The sequence below is a fragment of the Mustela putorius genome, unplaced genomic scaffold (genome assembly GCF_011764305.1).
Source record: "Mustela putorius furo isolate JIRA1106 unplaced genomic scaffold, ASM1176430v1.1 tig00000421_pilon_pilon_pilon, whole genome shotgun sequence".
NCBI lineage: Eukaryota > Metazoa > Chordata > Mammalia > Carnivora > Mustelidae > Mustela > Mustela putorius.
In genome coordinates this window covers 3,057,777-3,081,219 of record NW_025421375.1, presented here as the reverse complement: position 1 = coordinate 3,081,219, position 23,443 = coordinate 3,057,777, and the positions used below count along the sequence as shown (strand labels likewise).

The following is a 23,443-nucleotide window of genomic DNA, read 5'->3' as shown; positions in this document are numbered from 1 at the left end:
GATCATGACCTGAGCCGAAGGCAGCGGCTTAACCCACTGAGCCACCCAGGTGCCCCATGATGGTGGTTTTTAATGGGAGAGAGCAGGTTGGTTCAGGCTATCAAAGATTACTTAAAGGAGGGTTTAGTAAAAGGACTAAGGGGACCTGGAAAGGTGTCGGGACTTGGGGGGTGTGATGAACACAGTGGGGAGTGAATTTCAGCAAGTTGAACAGCCTTGGAGAGAGTGCATGAAGGAGCCATGGACGTGCATGCTGTGAAGGAAGACCAGCACTAGAATGTGGAAAGCCTGTCTTGACCCAGTGGCCTATTTGTCAGGGATGTTCAGTCACCAGAACATGTATTTTATTATTTTTTTTTTCAGTGTAACATTCTGTGGGCAAGGATCTTGGGGGAGAAAACGGGTCAACCATTCTTTTCAGGAAAAGAAGTTATAGGGTTATTGAACAATGCCATCCCCCTCTGTGAATGATTAGAGGGTATGCGTGGGTATTCCTGAGGCAGTCAGGATCCACGGGAGGGAGGATTTTTAAAAATTTCACATTCATGCTCAAGTAGCTGTCTTAACTCAGTGCTGTACATTCTAGAACTGGGAACAGAGCTGAGGTGTCCAGGTGGAAGCTGTGCCCTGGGACTGAAGAAAATGGGAAGTGCCAAGGTGAGCTGCGAGGAGTTCCTGCTGATGGGGCTTCGCTATCAACACACAGATCCCCCTTCTCCCAACATCGACTACATCTCCATCCAGCTGGACCTCACAGATGGCAGGAGCAAAATCGTGTACAAGGTAGAGTTGGGGCTTATGTGTCTGTGTCCTCAGCTGATCTGTAGCGAGAGAGCCACTCGTGCTGGCTGCCACGCCAGGGACAGCTCCTGTGCTACCATGGGTGGGACTGCCCAGTGACTCATTAGAGCTGCAGAATATAAGTATATAATTTCCCTTCCCTGCCTCTCTTCTAGCTTTGCCCCTCTAAGGCAATGGAGGAAGGTCTGGTCTGGTCACATGCAACCCTTCTTATGCCTCTTCCTTCAGTTTTCTTAAGCTTGACAATTGGTCTTTTGGAGCACCCTCTCTTCCAGGCTTCATTTCCCTCCATCTTGGTTAGAAACTTTTTTCGCCTATTAGAGGAAATGAGGGGGTCCACAAATCAACTAGGCAAGGCTGTGGGAGACAAAGAGCAAGTCCGTCCCAGTATTATGGGAATAGTGGTTTATATCCTTTTTACTCTTTCAGACTGGGAGATGGAAGACCAGGCCATCAAGGAGACAGCCCAAGGCCCCCTCCATCTTTCAGTCTCTTTCAAATCCCCCTGCCCTTTCCTCCTATTGATCTCTTCACTTTGAAATGAAGGTAGAAGATGAAATCAATTTATATGAAATATTTAACACCCTACTGAATTGATTCATGTACTCTGTAATTTGTTTTATTTGGGGCAACTGTGTACCAGCTGAAACAGCTTGGATTCTGTGCTGACATAAGATGATCCAAGATTAGAGTCATGAGAGACCTCCATCTTTCAAAATTTGACTTCTCACAGGATTTCTCCCAAGAAAGTCAGATATTGAACATTGTCACTCCCAAGGAATGGATAAAATACAAAATGATAAGAAAATGACAAGACAGGATCAGAGAATTATAGAATTGAGATAAAAAAAACAACAACTTTGAGATGGTCTGGTCAAATCACCTGGTGAATTTTCAAAGATTTTTAAAAAGATTTCTGAGTCTAACATTAATAGCTAAGAGCATGAACCCTGCGCCCACTTTGCCTGGGTTCAAGTGTGTGTTTAACTAGCTATTTGACTTGGATTTTATGCCTCATTTTAATAAATCTTAAAATGGAAATAATGGAACCGACTTCTTAGAGTAATTGAGAGAAATAAACAAGATAAAAGGCAGTTGGTGCAAAGCCTAGCACATAGTAAGCACGAGGCGTATTTTGCTAGTTAAAAAAGCCACCCAGGAAAAAAAATGGATCATCAGCTAGGTTTGGAAACAACTGGTGTAGCCCAAACAGCTTGTTGTATAATGGTGATCAGAGAAATCATATACCTTGCACATACATACACAGCTGTTTTATGACCGAGTCAGAACTAAATTCTAGGTCTCCTAACTAGTAGTAGATGTCGTCTTGTCTTTGTGACACAAAAATATTTTTACTTTTATCTTATTTTATTTTGTTTTATCTTGAGAGAGAGAGAGAGAGAGAAAGAATGAGTGGGGACGGGGGAACACAGGGAAAAGAGAGAGAATCTCAAGCAGGTTCCATGCTCAGTGCAGAGCCTGACACAGGGTTCAATCTCAGGACCCTGAGATCATGACCCAAGCCGAAATCAAAAGTTGGATGCTCAATTGACTGAGCCACCCAGGCGCCCCAAAACTTTCACTTTGATTGACGTATCTCCATTAAAAAATATATATACTCATTTTTCTTCCTGACTGATTTTTTTAAAATTTATTTTTTATTTATTTTCAGCATAACGGTATTCATTATTTTTTTCACCACACCCAGTGCTTCATGCAATCTGTGCCCTCTATAATACCCACCACCTGGTACCCCAACCTCCCACTCCTCCGCCACTTCAAACCCCCCTCAGATTGTTTTTCAGAGTCCATAGTCTCTCTTCCTGACTGATTTTTAAATTTTACTTCTCTATATTGAGTTAGGGCTTTATTGTTTATATTTTTAGATCAGTTTGATTGGGATTTTACCCCATAAAATGACCTTCTTATTAATTAACCTACTCCATAGTCAGTTTGGCATCATAAAACATTCCTTTATGAATATCAAAGTAATATGTTCACTGCAGAGAATTTTTTTTTTTAAGATTTTATTTATTTATTTGACAGACAGAGATCACAAGCAGGCAGAGAGGCAGGCAGAGAGAGAGAGAGGAGGAAGCAGGCTTTCCGCTGAGCAGAGAGCCCGATGTGGGGCTCAATCCCAGATCCCTGGGATCATGACCTGAGCCGAAGGCAGAGGCTTTAACCCACTAAGCCACCCAGGTGCTCTCAGAGAATTTTTTTTGAAAAACACACAGAAAGCAAAATAAGAAGAAAACGAAATGAGCTCTGTTTCTCCCACTTTTTACACACACACGTATGCACCCTCATGGTCAGGAGACATGCACACCAATGTTGGTTTTGTTTTATGTGACTGAATTTATACTATATTTGAAGATTTTGAATTTTGTTATTTTATTATTTTTATATTTGTACAGTCCATCCTCATCAAGTGACTAAATGACTATTTCGTCCATAATTCCTTCTAGGTTCTTAAGATTTTCTTGTTTACAGTTGCCTTTTTAATCCATCTGAAATGAATTTCATCATATTGTGAAACACAGGAACAGTTTTTTTTCTCCAAGTAGTCAAAAATTTCAACACTAGATTTTGAATAATGAAACTGTTTCTCATTGATTTTTGATGCTTTTTCTATTGAATAGAAAGAAAGGCTAGCTCTGTTGTTTCTTAGATATACCTCCTTATTTCTGTGCCAGTATCAGTTATTCTAAATATAAAAGGTCAGTAATACACTTTAATATTTCACAGGCAAGTTCTTCCTTATCACTTGTCTTCAAAGTTTTCTTATCCATTCTCACCTAATCTTAGTTCTCAATAAAGAATTAAATCATTTATTTCCATTGGAATATTAGAACATTTACCACACTGAGCACTCTCATCCAGAAATGAGGGACCTCACTTCATCTAGGCAAATATTCTTTGATGTGTTTCTGTAAAATTTGCAGTTTTCTTCATGTAAGTTGAGCACACTTACTAGTTCAGTCCTAGGCAGTTTGCTTTTGAGAAATTACTGTGAATAGACACTTTTCCCTCCATTATATCTTCTCATTGGTTACTGATGATAAATAGGAAAGCTATTTTTGGTATAATTTTCTTTTATCTGGCTTCTTTCTTGAATTCAATTATTCTAAGAATTTTTCAGTTCTTTGGGCTTTTGAAGACCATAATTATGTCTTTCACTAATGATGATAATTTTGTCTTTTCTTTTTCAGTAATTATTCCTCCTTTTTTTTTTTTTTTTCCTCTATTCCCCACTGGTTTGGCCAGAATAATATTAAATATTATGATGCTTATAAGAATACTTGCTTGTATATTTTATCAGTCTTAACTGCCCACCCACACTGTCCTTTTTTGTGGGGAGGGGTTTAAAATTTAAATTCAATTAATTAACATATAATGTATTATTAGTTTCAGAGGTAGAGGTCTTATCTACCTCTTTGATTCATTAGTCTTATATAATACCCAGTGCTCATTACATCACATGCCCTCCTTAATGTCTAACTCCCAGTTACCCCATCCCTCCCCTCCAGCAATCCTCAATTTTTTTCTATGATTAAGAGTCTCTTATGGGGGATGCCTGGGTGGCTCAGTCATTAGGTGTCATGATCCCTGGGATTGAGCCCCACATTGGGCTCCCTGATCTGTGGGAGCCTGCTACTTCTCCCACTCCCTCTGTTGGTTCCTCTCTCTGTCAAATATATAAAATCTTAAAAAAAAAAAAAAAGGATCTCTTACAGGTATGTCTCCCTCTCGATTTCATCTTGTTTTATTTTCCCTCTCTTCCTATACCGTCCTCTGTTTTGTTTCTTACATTCCACATATGAGTGAGATCATATGGTAATTGTCTTTCTCCGATTGACTTACTTCACCTAGCATAATACCCTCTAATTCCATCCATGTCATTGCAAATGGCAAGATTTCATTGTTTTTGATGGCTGAGTTGTATTCCATTACATATATATACCATATCTTCATTATCCACTGATCTGTCAATGGACATCTGGGCTCTTTCCATAATTTGGCTATTGTGGACATTGCTGCTATAAACATTCAGGTGCACATGCCCCTTTGGATCACTATATTTGTATCTTTGGGGTAAATACCCAGTAGTACAGTTCCTGGGTTGTAGGGTATCTCTATTTTCAACTTTTTGAGGAATCTCCATATTGTTTTCCAGAGTGGTTGAACTACTCTGCATCACCAACAGTATAAGAGGGCTCCCCTTTCTCTGCATCCTTGCCAACACCTGTTGTTTCCTGATTTGTTAATGTTAGCCATTCTGACTGGTGTGTGGTGGTATCTCATTGTGGGTTTGATTTGCATTTCCCTGAGGCCAAGTGATGTTGAACACTTTTTCATGTGTTTGTTGGCATCCAGATAGGATGTCTTCTTTCCAGAAATGTCTGTTCATATCCTCTGCCCATTTCTTGTTGGAATTATTCATTCTTTGGGTGTTGAGTTTGTTGGATACTAGTCCTTTATCTGGTAAGACATTTGCAAATATTTTCTCCCATTCTGTTGGTTGTCTTTTGGTTGTTGACTATTTCCTTTGCTGTGTAAAAGCTTTTTTTCTTGATGAATTTCCAATAGTTCACTTTTGCTGTCATTTCCCTTGCCTTTGGCAATGTGTCTATGAAGAAGTTGCTGTGGCTAAGGTTGAAGAGGTTGCTGCCTGTGTTCTTCTCAAGGATTTTCATGGATTCTTTTCATGGTGTAACAAAATGGTCTGGTTTCAGTCTTCTGCATGTGGCTGTCCAATTTTCCCAACACCAATTTGTTGAAGAGACTGTCTTTTTTCTATTGGATATTCTTTCCTGCTTTGTTGAAGATTAGTTGACCATAGAGTTGAGGATCTATTTCTGGGCTCTCTACTCTGTTCCACTGTGTGTCTGTTTTTATGCCCGTACCATGCTTTCTTGATGATTATAGCTTTGTAATATAGCTTGAAGTCCAGAATTGTGATGCCACCAGCTTTGTTTTTCTTTTTCATCATTCCTTTGGCTATTTGGGATCTTTTCTGGTTCCATACAAATTTTAGGATTGTTCCAGCTCTGTGAAAAAAAAATTGACAGTATTCTGATAGGGTTTGCATGGAATGTATAGATTGCTCTAAGTAGCATAGACATTTTCACTGTATTTGTTCTTCCAGTCCATGAGCATGGAATGTTTTTCCATTTCATTGTGTCTTCCTCAATTTCTTTCATGAGTGTTCTATAGTCTTCTGAGTACAGATCCTTTGCGTCTTTCTTTAAGTTCATTACTATGGTTTTTGGTGCAAATTGTAAATGGGATCAATTCCTTAATTTTTCTTTCTTTTGTCTCATTGTTAGTGTATAGAAATGCACTAATTTTGTATCCTCCTGCTTTGCTGAATTCCTGTATGAGTTCTAGCAACTTGGGGGTGGAGTCTTTTGGGTTTTCCACATAGTTTATCATGCCATTTGAAAAAAGTGAGAGTTTGACTTCTTCTGTGCAGATTTGGATATCTTTTATTTCTTTTTGATGTAAGATTGCTGAGGCTATGACTTCTAGTACTATGTTGAACAACAGCAGCGATAGTGGATTTCTCTGCCCTGTTCCAGCCCTCAAGGAAGAGCTCTCAGTTTTTCCTATTGAGAATGATATTTGCTATGGGTTTTTTGTAAATGGCTTTTATGTTATTGAGTGATATTCCCTCTATACACTGTGGAGAGTTTTAATCAAGAAAGGATGCTAGACTTTGTCAAATACTTTTCCTGCGTCTATTGAGAGGATTATATGGTTCTTATCCTTTATTTTATTAATGTAGTGGATCATATTGATCGATTTGCTGATGTTGAACCAGCCTTGCAGCCCAGGCATAAATCCCACTTTGTCGTGGTAAATAATCCTTTTAATGTACTGTTGGAGCTTATGGGCTAAGATCTTGCTGAAAATTTTTGCATCCATGTTCCTCAGAGATATTGTCTATAATTCTTTTTGGTGGGGTCTTTGACTAGTTTTGGGATCATGGCAATGCTGGCCTCACAGAATGAGTTTGGAAGTTTTTCTTCTATTTCTATTTTGAAACAGCTTAAGAAGAAAAGGTATTAGTTCTTCCTTAAATGTTTGGTAGAATTCTCTGGAAAGCCATCTAGCCCTGGACTCTTGTTTTTTGGGAGATTTTTAATTACTTTTTCAGTTTCCTTGCTGGTTATGGGTCTGTTCAGGTTTTCTATTTCTTCCTGTTTTCTGTTTTAGTTTAGTTTGGTAGTTTGTGTGTTGCTAGGAATGCATCCATTTCCTCCAGATAGCCTAATTTGTTGGCATATAGTTGCTCATAATATGTTCTTATACTTGTTTGTATTTCTTCGGTGTTGGCTGTAATCCTTGCTCTTTCATTCATAATTTCATTTATTTGGGTCCTTTCTTTTTTCTTTTTGATAAGTCTGGCCAGGGATTTATCAATCTTATTAATTCTTTCAAAGAACTACCTCCTAGTTTTGTTGATCTGTTTTACTGCTTTTTTCTATGGTTTCTATTTCATTGATTTCTGCTCTAATCTTTGTTAATTCTCTTTTCTTGCTAGATTTAGGTTTTATTTGCAGTTCTTTCTCTTGCTCTGTTAGGTGTAAAGTTAGGTTGTGTATTTGAGACTTTTTTCTTTCTTGAGAAGGGTTTGTATTGCTATATACTTCCCTCTCATGACCACCTTTGCTGCATCCTAAAGGTTTTGAACAGATGTGTTTTCATTTTCATTTCTTTCCATGAATTTTTAAAAGTCTTCTTTAATTTTCTGGTTAGCCCATTCTTTTTTCAGTGGGATGCTCTTTAACCTCCATGTATTGAAGTCGTTCCCAATTTTCCCCTTGTGATTGAATTCTAATTTCAAAGTGCTGTGTCCAAAAATATGCAGGGAATAATCCTAGTCTTTTGGTACCAATTGAGATCTGAGTTGTGACCCAGTGTGTGATCTCTTCTGGAGACTCTTCCATGTGCACTCGAGAAGAATGTGTGTTCAGTTGCTTTAGGATGGTATGTTCTGAATATATCTGTGAAGTCCATCTGATCTAATGTGTCATTCAAAGCTCTTATTTCCTTATTGATTTGCTGCTTAAATGAGCTGTCCATTCGTGAGTGGGGTGTTAAAGTCCCCTACTATTATTGTATTATTACCAATGAATTTCTTTATGCTGTTATTAATTGATTTATGTATTTGGGTGCTTCCAAGTTGGGGGCATAGATATTTATAATTGTTTAGCTCTTTGTGTTGGATAGACCCTTTATGTATGATAGACTGTCCTTCCTCATCTCTTATTACAATCTTTGGTTTAAAATCTAATTTGTCTGATATAAGGATTGCCTCTCCTGCAGCTTTTTTTCTGAAGTCCATCAGCGTGGTAAATGGTTTAACACCCCCACACTTCCAGTTTGGAGGAGATTCATCTGAAACGAATCTCTTGTGGACAACATATTAATGGGTCTTGCTTTTTTATCCATCCAATATCCTTTGTCTTTTGATTGGAACATTTAGCCCATTTACATTTAGAGTAACTATTGTAAGATATGAATTTAGTGCCATTATATTAACTGTAAAGTTACTGTTTCTGTATATTGTCTCTGTTCCTTTCTGGTCTAGGTTACTTTTGGGCTCTCTTTTCACTTAAAGGATCTCTTTTAATATCTCTTGCAAGGCTGGTTTCATGATCACAAATTCTTTTAGTTTCTCTGTGTCCTAGAAGCTTTTTATCTCTCCCATTTTGAATGACATCATAGCTGGATAAGTATTCTTGGCTGCGTATTTTTCTCATTTAGCATCCTGAAAATATCATACTTGTCCTTTTCGGCCTGCCAGGTCTCTGTGGATAGGTTTGTTCCCAATCTAATGTTTCTACTCTTGTAGTTTATGGACCTTTTGTCCTGAGCTGCTTTCAGGTTTTTCTCTTTGTCTCTGAGATTTGCAAGTTTCACTGTTATATAGCAGGATGTTGACCTATTTTTATTGATTTTGAAGGTGGGGGTCTCTGTGTCTTCTGGGCTGGAATGCCTGTTTCTTTCCCCAGATTAAGGAAGTTCTTTGCTATAATTTGCTCCAATATACCTCCTGCTTCTCTCTCTTCCTCTTCTTCTTGGATCCCAATTATTCTAATATTGTTTTGCTTTATGCTATCATTTATCTCTCAAATTCTTCCCTTTATCTCTCTTTTTCAGTGGTTATTCATCTCTTTTTTTCTCAGCTTCTTTATTTTCCATTATTTGGTCTTCTATATCATGAATTATCTCTTCTGCCTCATTTATCCTAGCAATTAGAGCCTCTGTTTTTTTTTTACATCACATTAATAGCCTTTTGATTTTAACTTTATTAGATTTTAGTTCTTTTATTCCTCCAGAAGGGGATTCTCTAGTGTCCCCTATGCTTGTTCCATACCAGGTTTGGAATGTATTTTGGTCTGTTTGTTAGAAGAAACTGTATCCCACAATTGTAAAGAAAGGAAAACTTATGTATACATAAAATAAAATTAAATACAATGAAAGTATAGAATGTAAGTATAAAAAGGAAAATTGTAAAATATTTTTTAAAAAGGAGTTAATACATTTCCTTGGGGGGAGACAAGATGGTGGTGAAGTAGGAGGTGGCACCCTTTCAACCTGTACCCTAAAGTGAGCTGATTACCTTCCAAAGAACTCCAATCACCCACGAATTCAGCCTGAGATCAGAATTATACACGTTTGGATCTCTACAGGAGCAGAAGACGCCAGTGGGCAGGTAAAGCGAGTGGGAACATCGGACTGCTATCAGAAGATAAATAAAAGGGGGAGGGAGCCACCAGAGCTGACCCCTTGGAAAGTAATATCCCAATAGGAGAGTCCCTGCGTCTGGAGACCAGCATTAACTTAGAGTCTGGTAGAAAGCACTCAAAAAGAGCAAAGGATCACGTTGGGGGGGGGGGAATTGTGGGAATTGGGGCAGTTAGGGACAGGGGCTGAAGTCCCCAGACCTAGGACAGCCAGCCCTGGTGCAGAGCCAGAGAGAGTGCAGCGGAGAAACCAGGTCTTGGTCCCTGAGCCACCAGCTTGCCTGAGAGCGCATGGAGTCCAGCCCCTCACAGGAGCCTCGCTAGCTGGCAGAAGCACAGACTTTTTACAGTCTCCACGCTCGCTCTGTGCCCTGCTATCAGAGTCCGAGTCGGACCCCCCGCCCTCCTCTAAGAGAAGTGTGCACAGGCACCAGTCTGGTGCTTTCAGACCCGGAAAGACCAGGCACTCCCAGCCCCGGCCAGTGGGAAAATCTCAGTGTGCAATTGCTGCTTGGAACATCTCTGGCGATCTGGAGCTGGCCAGACAGCTGCCGCTGCCGTGGTTTTGGATACAAGCAAAAAATCCTGCGTCCCCAGGGACCACGACTCGGAACCTGTTCTGCCTGCGGCCAAGGGGGAATATATTTGGGCTCTGCAGCCAGACTGAGGCTTCTCTCTGAGAGTGAGGTCAGGGTGCAGTTTGCTTTCCTCTAAACCTACAAAAACCATCAAAAGCGGTCAAGGCGAGAGAGAAAAAAAAAAAAGTGAACAAACATAAAAACCTCCAGAGACAAAAGCCTGAAAAAAACCAGTTTCTTCAGAGCCCACCCCCTTGAGGGGAGCAGGAGGACTTAACTCAGAGAACATCATTGACTGAAAACCCACGTGGCAGGCCCCTCCCCCAGAAAACCAACCAGGAAAGGAAAAAAAAAAAAAAAGATGACAAGACAACTTTTATTTTTAATTTGTTCCCACTATTCTGGCTCATTTCTTTTTTATATAGATAATTTTTTAGCCTATTTACCATCACAGTGAGATGTCCAGTACATCAAATTCCATAATAACCTTCTAACCTGAACTTTTTGATACATACACCTGTGTTTTTCTTTTGAATTTCTATTTTTTAAGTTTCTTTTTTTTAAATTTTAGTTTAGTCTAGTTTATTTATTTTTTATTTTTATTTTCTAATATTCATATAGAGTTAAACTTCAAGGTAATCCCCTTTCCCCAATGAATGCTACCCCTATAGGTAAACCAATTTTTAATCCCCCTTTATCTTAGAAAAGTTTAGTCCTTTAACAAAGATATTAAGATACATCCAGAAAGAATCAAAACAACCTTCCTCACCCACACTGAGAATTTATAACCACTCTCCCATCTTTTTCTTTCACCAGTGTTTCTGTGTTTTTGTGTTTGTCCTGATAGTATATAAATCTTACAGTTGGGGTTCTTTTTGACAAGGTTCGTCCTTTATTTGCATATATATCTATATCTATATCTAGATATAGATATAGATATATATGCAAATATGGGTTTTTTTTTCTCTTGTCATATACTTTTATCAGTCTTTTTGTTTGTCTGTTTTTATTTGTATACTTCATAAATCTTACCTTGGGGCCCATTTGGGCTGAACCTTCTCTTTTATCTTCCCTTTCTTTCCTGTCTCTCTCTTTTTCTTTTCTGTTTTCTCTTGTTTGGGTGGGAAATCCTGATTGTTCAGAAGTGTTCCAGGTTGCATCTTGACTGCACCATGGTCGATACATCCAGCTACATCCGTTCAACCATCTCTCACCAAAATGACTAGGAGGAGGAATGCCCAACAGAAGAAAAATACAGAGGATGGGCCTTCTGCAACAGCGCTAATGGCTATCAACATAGACAATATGTCAGAAAGAGAATTCAGGCTAACAATTATCCAGGCAATAGCTAGGTTGGAGAAAGCCATGGATGACCAAACGGAATTGATTAGGGCCGAACTGAAAGCAACCAGAGATGATGTTCACAATGTTAAGGCAGAGCTAAAAGCTACCAATGATGAGGTTCACAATGCTCTCAATGAGTTCCAATCTAAATTCTCTCAAAGCTAGGATAACTGAGACAGAAGATAGAATTATTGATCTGGAGGACAAACAGATAGAAAGGATCAGGAGGAAGCCTGGAACAAACAGCTTAGAAGCCATGAAAACAGAATCAGGGAAATAAATGATGCCATGAAATGTTTCAACATCAGAATTATTGGAATCCCTGAAGGGGAGGAGAGGAGAAATAAAGAAGCCTAGAAGATATAGTGGAACAAGTTCTTCATGAAAATTTTCCCAATCTGGTGAATGGAACCAGTGTTCATGTACTAGAGGCCGAATGGTCTCCACCCAAGATTATAGATTCCAGAAAAACATCAAGGCACCTGATAGTCAAATTGAGGAATCATAATTGTAGATATAATCTCTTGAAAGCTGCTAGGACAAAGAGGCTCCTTACTTACAGAGGAAAGCCCATCAGAATAACATCAGACCTGTCCACAGAGACCTGGCAAGCTAGAAGGGGCTGGCAAGATATATTCAGGGCACTAAATGAGAAGAGCATGCAGCCAAGAATACTTTATCCAGCAAGACTGACATTCAAAATGGATGGAGAGATAAAGAATTTCCAAGACCGGCAAGGCTTAAAAGACTATACAACCACCAAGCTGATACCTCAGGGAATATTAAGGGGGGTTCTATAAAAGAGGAAAAATCCTAAGAATAGCATTGAACAGAAATATAGACACAATCTACAGAAAGAAAGACTTCAAAGGTAATATGATGTCAATAAAAACGTATGTATCAATAATCACTCTCAATGTGAATGGCCTAAATGTGCCCATAAAATGGCACAGGGTTGCAGATTGGATAAAATGACAGGACCCATCCATATGTTGTCTACAAGAGACCCATTTTGAACCTAAAGATACACCCAGACTGAAAGTGAAGAGATGGAGAAGCATCTTTCATGTCAGTGGGCCTCAAAAGAAGGCCGGGGTAGCGATTCTCATATCAGACAAATTAGATTTTAAACTAAAGACTGTAGTCAGAGATACAGAAGGACACATCATTCGTAAAGGGACTATCCACCAAGATGATCTAACAATTGTAAATATCTATGCCCCAATTATGGGAGCAGCCAATTACATAAAAAAACCTGTTAATCAAAATAAAGAGTCATATTGATATGAATACATTAATAGTAGGAGATCTTAACACACCTCTCTCAGAAATAAACAGATCATCGAAGCAGAAAATCAATAAAGAAACAAGAGCATTGAATGACACATTGGACCAGATGGACCTCATAGATATTTACAGAATATTCCACTCTAAAACAACAGAATATTCAGTCTTCTCAAGTGCACATGGAACCTTCTCAAGAATAGACCACATATTGGGTCAGAAATCAGGACTCAACCAATACCAAAAGACTGAGATTATTCCCTGCACATTCTCAGATCACAATGCTTTGCAACTGGAGCTCAATCACAAGGAAAAGTTCGGAAGGAACTCAAACACCTGGAAACTAAAGACCACCTTGCTTAAGAATGCTTGGATCAACCAGGAGATCAAAGAAGAACTGAAACAATTCATGGAAACCAATGAGAATGAAGACACGTTGGTCCAAAACCTATGGGATACAGCAAAGGCAGTCCTAAGGGGAATACATAGCCATGCAAGCCTCCCTCAAAAAAATTGAAAAATACAGAATACACCAGCTGTCTCTACACCTTAAAGAACTGGAGAATCAACAACAAATCAAACCAACTCCACACATAAGAAGAGAAATAATCAAGATTAGAGCTGAGATCAATGAGGTAGAAACCAGAGACATAGTAGAATGTATCAATGAAACTAGAAGCTGGTTTTTTTGAAAGAATCAATATGATCAATAAACCATTGGCCACACTAATCCAAAAGAAAAGAGAGAAAGCCCAAATTAATAAAACTATGAGTGAAAAGGGAGAGATCACAACTAACACCAAGGAAGTAGAAACAATCATCAGAAGTTATTACCAACGGTTATATGCCAATAAGCTAAGCAACCTAGATGAAATGGATGCGTTCCTGGAAAACTATAAACTCCCAAAATTGAACCAGGAAGAAATTGACAACCTGAATAGACCAATATCTAGTAACAAGATTGAAGCAGTGATCAAAAACCTCCCAAAAAACAAGAGCCCAGGACCTGATGGATTCCCTGGAGAATTCTACCGAACTTTCAAGGAATAAATAACACCTATTCTCCTGAAGCTGTTTCAAAAAATTAAAGCAGAAGGAAAATTTCCAGACTCTCTTTATGAAGCCAGCATTACCTTGATCCCCACACCAGGCAAAGACCCTACAAAAAAGAATTTCAGATATCTCTGATGAACATGGATGCTAAGATTCTCAACAAGATCCTAGCAAACAGGATTCAACAGCACATTAAAAAGATTATCTACCATGATCAAGTGGGATTCATTCCTGGGCTACAAGGATGGTTCAACATTTGCAAATTAAACAATGTGATAGAACAAATTAATATGAGAAGAGAGAAGAACCACATGGTCCTCTCAATTGATGCAGAAAAAGCATTTGACAAAATCCAGCATACATTCCTGATTAAAACGCTTCAAAGTATAGGGATAGAGGGAACATTCCTGAACTTCATAAAATCTATCTATGAAAGACCCACAGCAAATATCATCCTCAATGGGAAAAAGCTTGCATCCTTCCCGTTGAGATCAGGAACACGACAAGGATGCCCACTCTCACCACTCTTGTTCAATATAGTATTAGAAGTCCTAGCAACAGCAATCCGACAACAAATAGAAATAAAAGGTATCCAAATGGGCAATGAAGAAGTCAAACTCTCTCTCTTTTTCAGTTGACATGATTCTTTAAATGGAAAACCCAAAAGACTCCATCCCCAAACTACTAGAACTCATACAGCAATTCAGCAATGTGGCAGTATATAAAGTCAATGTACAGAAATCAGTAGCTTTCTTATACACTAACAATGAAAATATAGAAAGGGAAATTAGAGAATCGATTCCATTTACTATAGCACCAAGAACCATAAGACACCTGGGAATAAACCTAACCAAAGAGGTAAAGGATCTGTACTCGAGGAACTGCAGAACACTCATGAAAGAAATTGAAGAAGACACAAAAAGATGGAAGACCATTGCATGCTCTTGGATCGGAAGAATAAACATTGTTAAGATGTCTATACTGCCTAGAGAAATCTATACTTTTAATGCCATTCTGATCAAAATTCTACTGGTATTTTTCAAAGATATGGAGCAAATAATCCAAAAATTTGTATGAAATCAGAAGAGACCCAGAATCACTAAGGAAGTGTTGAAAAACAAAAATAAAAGTGGGGGCATCACGTTAGCCAATTTCAAGCTTTACTACAAAGCTCTGATCACCAAGACAGCATGGTACTGGCATAAAAACAGACACATAGGCCAGTGGAACAGAGTAGTGAACCCAGATATGAACCCTCAACTCTATGGTCAAATAATCTTCGACAAAACCGGAAAAAATTTACAGTGGATAAAAGACAGTCTCTTCAATAAATGGTGCTAGGAAAACTGGACAGCTATATGTAGAAGAATGAAACTCGACCATTCTCTTAACACCGTACACAAAGATAAACTCTATATGGATAAAAGACCTCAATGTGAGATAGAAATCCATCAAATCCTAGAGGAGAACATAGGTAGTAACCTCTTCGATAACAGCCACAGCAACTTCTTTCAAGATATGTCTCCAAAGGCAAAGGAAAGAAAAGTGAAAATGAACTTTTGGGACTTCATCAAAATCAAAAGCTTCTGCACAGCAAAGGAAATAGTCAAGAAAACAAAGAGGCAACCCATGGAATGGGAGAAGATATTTGCAAATGACAGTACAGACAAAAGGTTGATATCCAGGATCTATAAAGAACTCCTCAAACTCAACACACACAAAACAGACAATCATATCAAAAAATGGGCAGAAGATATGAACAGACACCTCTCCAATGAAGACATAAAAATGGCTATCAGACACATGAAAAAATGTTCATCATCACTAGCCATCAGGGAGATTCAAATTAAAACCACATTGAGAAACCACCTTACACCAGTTAGAATGGCCAAAATTAGCAAGACAGGAAACAACATGTGTTGGAGGGGATGTGGAGAAAGGGGAACCCTCTTACACTGTTGGTGGGAATGCAAGTTGGTGTAGCCACTTTGGAGAACCGTGTGGAGATTCCTCAAGAAATTAAAAATAGACCTTCTCTATGACCCTACAATTGCACTACTGGGTATTTACCCCAAACATACAGATGTAGTGAAAAGAAGGGCCATCTGTACCCCAATGTTTATAGCAGCAATGGCCATGGTCACCAAACTGTGGAAAGAACCAAGATGCCCTTCAACGGACGAATGGATAAGGAAGATGTGGTCCATATACACAATGGAGTATTATGCCTTCATCAGAAAGGATGAATACCCAACTTTTGTATCAACATGGACGGGACTGGAAGGGATTATGCTGAGTGAAATTATCATATGGTTTCACTTATTTTTGGAGCATAACAAATAGCATGGAGGACAAAGGGAGTTAGAGAGGAGAAGGGAGTTGAGGGAAATTGGAAGGGGAGGTGAACCATGAGAGACTATGGACTCTGAAAAACAATCAGGGTTTTGAAGGGGCGGGGGGTTGGGAGGTTGGGGGAACCAGGTGGTGGGTATTGGAGAGGGCACGGATTGCATGGAGCACTGGGTGTGGTGCAAAAACAATGAATACTGTTACACTGAATAGAAATTAAAAGAAAAAGGAGTTAATAAAATAAGAAATTGGTTGAAAAAGGAAAGAGAAAAAATTGAAGTGGAAAGACTAAAGAATAGGGGGGAAAAAGCCATGAATTCTATATAGTGTTTTCCCCGAGTGCTGGAGTTGTGTAGTTCTCTATGATGGGTAAACTTGGTCTTAGTTGGATGTTCTTGTTGATCACCTTGGGTGGGGGGTCTGTTGCACTGATTCTCAGGTGTCTTTACCTTAGGCAGAATTGCAGCACCCTTGCCAGGGGCAAGACTAGATCAGTGGCTCCAGGTTGCTCTGTGTGGCTTTTTTTCCCTGAAGGTTTCCTGTGCAGCTTTAGGATGAGAATGAAAATTGCGGTCTCCCCATGTCCAGCCCTGGAGCCAAATGCTCAGGCCCCACTCCTCAGTGTGTCCTTAAGGAAAAGCAGTCAGTCACTTATGTCTCTCTGATCTCCAGTCACACTTGTGCTCACCTGGCCTGTGACAGAATTTTGTCTCAGGCTCACAACCCTGTTTCGAGTCTCTAGACCCTGCAGACTCCTGAGGCACACTCCTGAGCCACTCCTCTTGGTGGGTAGGGTGTGTCTCGCAGGTTCTGCTGCTTGCTGGGCCCCTGCTTGGACAGTAGTCATTAGACCACTATTTGTGGTTTATGGTTTATGGCAACCCTGAGCTGAAAGCCCACTCCTGGGCTTGCTAATTGCAGCTGGCTTCCCCGCTCTGATACCTGGGACCTCTGCCACACTCAGGCATCTCTGGGCTTCCTGTGATCCTGGGGATCCTGGGGATACTGTTCCACTTAGGATTCTGCCCTGCTTTGCCATCAGAGCACCTCTAAGGCAGGGACATCCCTCACTGGAACAACCTTTTAAAAGTTCTGATTTGGGGCTCTGCTGCTCCCTCTGCCTGCAGTTTATCTTCCTATATATTGCCTCAGAGTACCGTCTCTGCACCTCCTACCTTGCAGAAAGTGGTTGTTTTTTAATTGGTGGAGTTGCAGCTGTTCTTTTCTTAGGTCTCTGGTTGAGTTTGCAGGTGTTCAGAATGATTTGATAGCTATCCAGCTGAATTCCCACTCCACTGTCTTGGACAATGCACACTGTCCTTTTTTAATGCTTTTTGCCTTGATTCATCTTTCTTTGAAAGTAATATGGTCACTTTTGCTTTTTCCTTTACATGATAACTTTTGATCATCCTTTTCATTTTAATATTTGTATATAATTTTATTTTAAATTTCTCCCCTATAAGACATATGTAATTAGATATTTAATTTCAGAATATTTGTCTTAAACAGGGGAATATAAGGTATAGTTTTGTAATGGATATGTATTTTTTTCTATCATTTTGTTTTATGCTTTCTGGCTAATTAAAAAAATTATCTTGCAATACAGATTATATTTTCTATGCCTGTTTTTTCACTTATTTGAAAGTCCTTTATCTCATTTTATATTTTACTGGAATTTAATTCCAAACTTTAAAACATTGTTTAACTTCTATTTTTAATATTTAAGACAAAAAATGAAATGAGTTTCGTTAGGTCTTTCCTATATGTGGTAAGGATTGATCTTGTTTATCCTTTCTCCTGGGGATTTCCCATCTTCCGGGCTTTGTTATACAATCTGCAATTTCAGTTTTAGGATTCAGTTGTTATACCTGTTACTTCTTCAATCATTTATCTCTTATTTCAAGTAAGCTTTTTTTGACATTTATATCTATTTTGTTAGCATGTTTAAATTAACATATTTATTTAGGCTTTATCCTAGGTTTAAATAGTTTTACTGTTCAGCACTAGTCCTTTTATACTATGATTTTCCCATACTTGAATTTCAACATTATGACTTTTATGATTCTTAAATATACATGTTTTTAAAGTAGTTTCCATGTCCAGCATGAAGCCCAATGCAGGGCTTGAACGCTCAGCCTTGAGATCAAGACTTGAGCTGAGATCAAGAGTCAGATGCTTAACTGACTGAGCCACCCAGGTGCCCCTTAAAAAAACATTTTTTTAATGGCACGTGAAGACTGATATCTCAGTATATCTTTAATTTGTCTTCATTAAGCATGGAGTGGGAGGAAAGAGGGGTTGATTGTCTTCTTTTCTCTTTCTCTGTTGCATTCCTCTCTTTTTAGTTTGCTGGCTAGTCTTGGAACTTCTGGTCTTAGAGGGCTTGGTTTGTGGGGAGCATTGGTGAGAGAGGTCTTACTTGATCAGATACTGATGGAATAAAACTTCATGCTCTGTAACTCTGGCAAGTGTTTCTAGCTTAGGCTTTGTCTCCAGGGCAATTTTGTGGTTTCTCTGGGGATCTCCCATCCTTGAGATCTTCTTCAGGTAGAACTCCAGTAGAGTCATTTCTAGCCTGAGTATTCATTTGCAATTCCTCCCCACAGCTCCTAGGATGATTTCCACCCCCAGCTTCCTGCTTCTGCCATTCTTTGGCTTCTCACAGATACACCCAAAAGGTCAAAGTCCAGTATGACCCAAGACCAACAGTCTGTCCCCTTCAGCTGATATGTGGTAGCCCCCATATGTTTACCTCTGCCACAAACAAGGACTTGACAGATCCCAGAAGAGACACCAGTATTCTGGGTCTGGCCCCCTTGCTTCCTCCTGTATGAACCCAGCATTAATCCTCGCCATCTCACATGTAAAAGATACATTTAAGGCTGGCCTCCAGGAAACTTCTGTCCTGACACCCAAGACAAATGTAGCATTGTCGACCTTTCCTCTTCACGGGGTTGGGTGGGGTTGGGGATTGAGGGAGTGACTCAGCACAGAAAAGCAGTCTTCTCTACAAATAAATCTTTCTCTTACCCCTCTCAACCCTTTTCTATTCTTGCAGTGGTTGAAGGGGTTCTAGACCAGTTCCAGACGATTTGCTTTGTAAATGTGCCTATAGTATCGGTGCCACATTCATTTTGAAATCTGGTATCTTTCTCATTGGAACCTCAGCTGACACTGAGTTAAAAAGAATTCTGTTCTTTACATTTCGTTTCATACGGATAACAACTTCTAGTCCAATATCCAGTGTTCTGCATACTGAATGGGACTCCTATCATTAAGGGTCATTCTTTACAATGCAAAACACCAAATCCCATGATAACCAGCATCTCCTGCTTTGAGGACTTTTCCTCATAAAGCCTGATCCCAAGATGCAATTTCCTGGTTTCTCTGGCAATCCCCATTATAGGGGCTGTTTGCTCATAGCGCTCTCATTTGAGGGTGCGTTTCTAGCCTGATTGGTAACTTTCAGCTTTAATTACCTTCTTGTCACCTGGGGACTCGGGGTCTTAACTAGACAGATGAGCCACCACCCTTCAGTTGCGTGGGTACTGAGTTACAGAGACATTTTCCTTCATCCTGCCTTTGCCCTCTTCAAACCACATGGCAGGAAGTGGGCAGGGTGACCAGAGGAGATAGGTGGGGCACGCCAGACACAGCTAAGTGCTTTACTTTGGTTATCTCATTTAATCCTCACTTAATACTTGGGGTCCCACTATTTGTATTTTACAAAGGGGGGAAAAGGCTTAGGAGTTAAACAGTGTGTTTAAAATCACACAAGTGCTGGACATAGACTCAAAAGGACAGTTCCTTCTGACACCAAAATGAATGTACCCTTTCAATCCTGGCTACATACTAGAGTCCACCAGAGAGTTTTAAAAATACCAGTTTTCTGGTCCCTTTTTGGGAACAATTAAATTCGAACCCACAAGAGATGAAGCTTGGGCATCAGTATGTGTTTAAAACTCTCCAATGATTCAGGCTCTTGGGTGGCTCAGATGATAATTGTCTGCTTTTAGCTCAGGCCATAATGCCAGGGTCCTGGGATGGAGCCCCACATCAGGCTCTCTACTCAGTGGGGAACCTGCTTCTCTAACTCCTACTCCCCCTGCTTGTGTTCTCACTTTCTCTCAGTCAAATAAATAAATAAAATAAAAAGCAAAAACAACAACTGTCCACTGATTCTAATGGGCAGCCAGGTTTCAGGCCATTGCTGGACATCCTGTCTCCAAACTATTAGCCAAACTATTAGCCATGTATGTGATCGCTTCATTCATATTATTTCCACTTCGTATTTTTTTTCCTTTTCAAAAGTCAGAGAGTGCGTGGTTGCCCGTCTATATCAGAGCTGGCTTTCCTAATCAGATTCCAAGGGCTGCGTTCATGGCCATGTTTACTCTGGAAGTGGATCAGTTCATCCTGACCTCCCTGACTCCATCCGTTCTGGACTGTGAAGAGGACGAGACCCCTAAGCCCTTGCTGGTGTTTAACATCACCAAAGCTCCGCTGGACGGCTATGTGACACATCTGTGGGATCATACCAGACCGGTCTCCTCATTCACCTGGAAGGATCTAAGTGACCTGCAGATAGCCTATCAGCCGCCGAACAGCAGCCATTCTGTGCGGAGACATTATGAGGTAAGAAGAAAGGGAGATGAAGCATCTAACCTGTCTGGTATCCACAGTCAGTGAAGATGCAGGCACTTCTCATCACCTTCAGGTTAGTTTGTACCCTCAGTGCCTCAGAAGAGAATCAGTCACTGTAAATCTGGAGGCAGACTCAAATGCTTACAGGAGCTGGGCCTGTGATGCAAATGAGGAGACTAAGCAGGGGGAGGGGATGGGAGAGGGAGACTGAGGGGAGGCAGCTGCCCCCACGCCAGTGATTGCTGCCTTGTGTGAATACACACAAATCAGGCCACACCCAGGGTAGCCTTAGCTCTTGTTCTTCAGAGGAGTTGGAGATCCATAAATTTTTCTTTTATTTTGTAAAAATGTTTCAACTTTTAAATACAGGATACATATTTAAAATTCTGAAACATATTGTGGCACCTATGAAATATTTCTGAGGGCTACTTTTGGTCCAGAGGTCACTGGTTTGAGAACTCCGGTGTCCTTGATGGCCTTTCTGCATGCCATAGACCATGGGAGTTAAAGATGACTTTGTCTACAATCCTTTCATTAACAAATTCTTTTTATTTTAGAGATTTATTTATTCATTTGAGAGAAAGAGAGAGAATAATACAAGCGGGAGGGGCAGGGCGAGGGAGAAAGAATCTCAAGTAGACCTCATGCTGAGTGTGGAGCCCCACATGGGGCTTGATCCCATGACCCTGAGATTATCACTTGAGCTGAAACCAAGAGTCGGACTCTCAAGCCACTGTGCCATCCGGGCACCCCTCATTAATAAATTCTATTATTCCTTCTTTGTAGAAGAAGTGTTTTACTGGAATCCTTACTTTATTTATTTATTTATTTATTTATTTGACACAGAGAGAGAGAGAGAAAGAGACAGTGAGAGAGGGGACATAAGCAGGGGGAGTGGGAGCGGGAGAAGCAGGCTTTCCGCTGAAGAAGGAGCCTGATGCAGGGGCTCAATCCCTGGACCCTGGGATCATGACCTGAGCCAAAGGCAGACGCTTAACTACTGAGCCACCCAGATGCCCTGAGATCCTTAATTTTAATGAATAACCCTGACTCAGGATAGGAGATTCCATAATCTCATTAAATGACTAATTTCTCTATCAAACACTTTCCTGTCAGAAAAGTCTCCTTCTTGTCTAATCTCAGTACCTTCTTTTTTTTTTTTTTTTTTTTTTAATATTTTATTTATTTACCTTCTGCTGCTCTTCTAGCCTCTTCCCTCTAATTTTGTTTTGGATGGGAGTTGAGAACAGCTGGTGACAGTCTTGCACATAATAACCCTCCGCAAACTTGCAGACCTAACCTCCCAGCAAGTTGATTCAAACAGGATGGAACGTTGACATGAGCAGATTGACACAGACCTGACTTCAGGTTTATTAAGGAAAATGAGTGTGCCTGCCATTCCAAATTGCCCTCTATCTAATTTAGGCATTCTCAGCATTTAGCCTCCAGGGAAGACAAAAGACTTGACTGTCAGTGCCATGTTTTTGCCCTTTGCTTTGCTTTTCTTCACTTCATCGTAGTAAGTGGCAGCCATTTTTTTCTTTTTTCCTTTTGTCTCCCATTCCTTTTGTATTACCGGGTCATTACTCATTAGATGTCCAGTTTTACCTCGAACTCCTAAATAAAGCACAGCTCCTCTGGTTGCTTTCTGTGTGTCTTTTGGCATGGTGTAATGTGATCCTAAAGCAGAACCTGGTCAAATGTGTGATTTTTGTCATTGCTGTTAGAGGGTGACTCTCAGTTTTCTCAGTGATTAGGTGCTTTGCAGATTCTGTGGGCTGGAAGTCCTGGGCTCCTTCAGTCACCTAAGGTAGGACTCCCGAGGCCAGCGCAATGACCCAGTGCTCCTGAAGCTAGCCAAGCATTCCTTGGACTATAATGTCAAGGCGGTCCATTCTTTTGGCCATGCAAATTCAAACTCGTTTTACCAGGTACCCTGTTGGTTTGAGAACACTGTTTCTTAGTGAGCACGTGACATACAATTTCAGATGGCTCAACCTAACAGATACTGACATTCTACCTCCAAAAGACATCCCCGCCTGGGTGTGGTTCCATTTCTAGTCTATTACTTTGGCCCCCTTGAACCTGTTTCTTTTGTGGGGTAGTACATGCTGATATGCTGCCATTTAAGAATTTATCCTCTCTGGTCGACCAAATGGCGATTCAGTGTCAAATGGACATTCTTCAAAAGTAGGCATGTGCCTTGCATTTCTGTCTTATATGCCATCCTTCCCTGTCAGCATCTGGTAAAATATGTGCATAATACATAAGAAGGTTCAAAACTTAATGGGATAAAATCTTAAAACAAACAAACAAACAAACAAACAAACTTAATGGGGCACTGGGCGGCTCAGTTAGTTAGGAAAGAGTCTACCTTAGGCTCAGGTCATGATCCCAAGGTCCTGGGATGGAGCCTTGTATCGGGAAATCTCTGCTCAGCAGGGGGTCTGGTTTTCCCTCTCACTCCCTCTGTCCCTCTGTCTCTCAAATAAAGAAATAAAGTCTTTTTTTAAAAAAGATTTTATTAAAAATTTATTTTATTATAAATTTAATTTATATAATTAATAATTTATATTATTAATTAAAATAATACTTTAAATTTAATTTATATTAATATAAATTAAATAATTTATA

General features: G+C 39.9%; 1 protein-coding gene across 1 annotated transcript in view; it reads left to right on the top strand.

Annotated features, from left to right (window-relative positions):
* FREM1 (FRAS1 related extracellular matrix 1) overlaps window positions 1-23,443 on the top strand; it is a 181,547-nt gene that overhangs the window by 38,179 nt on the left and 119,925 nt on the right. Inside the window, 2 exon segments of the mRNA XM_045079647.1 lie at window positions 587-783; window positions 20,477-20,800. Of these exon segments, the coding sequence (XP_044935582.1) occupies window positions 587-783; window positions 20,477-20,800 (521 nt within the window).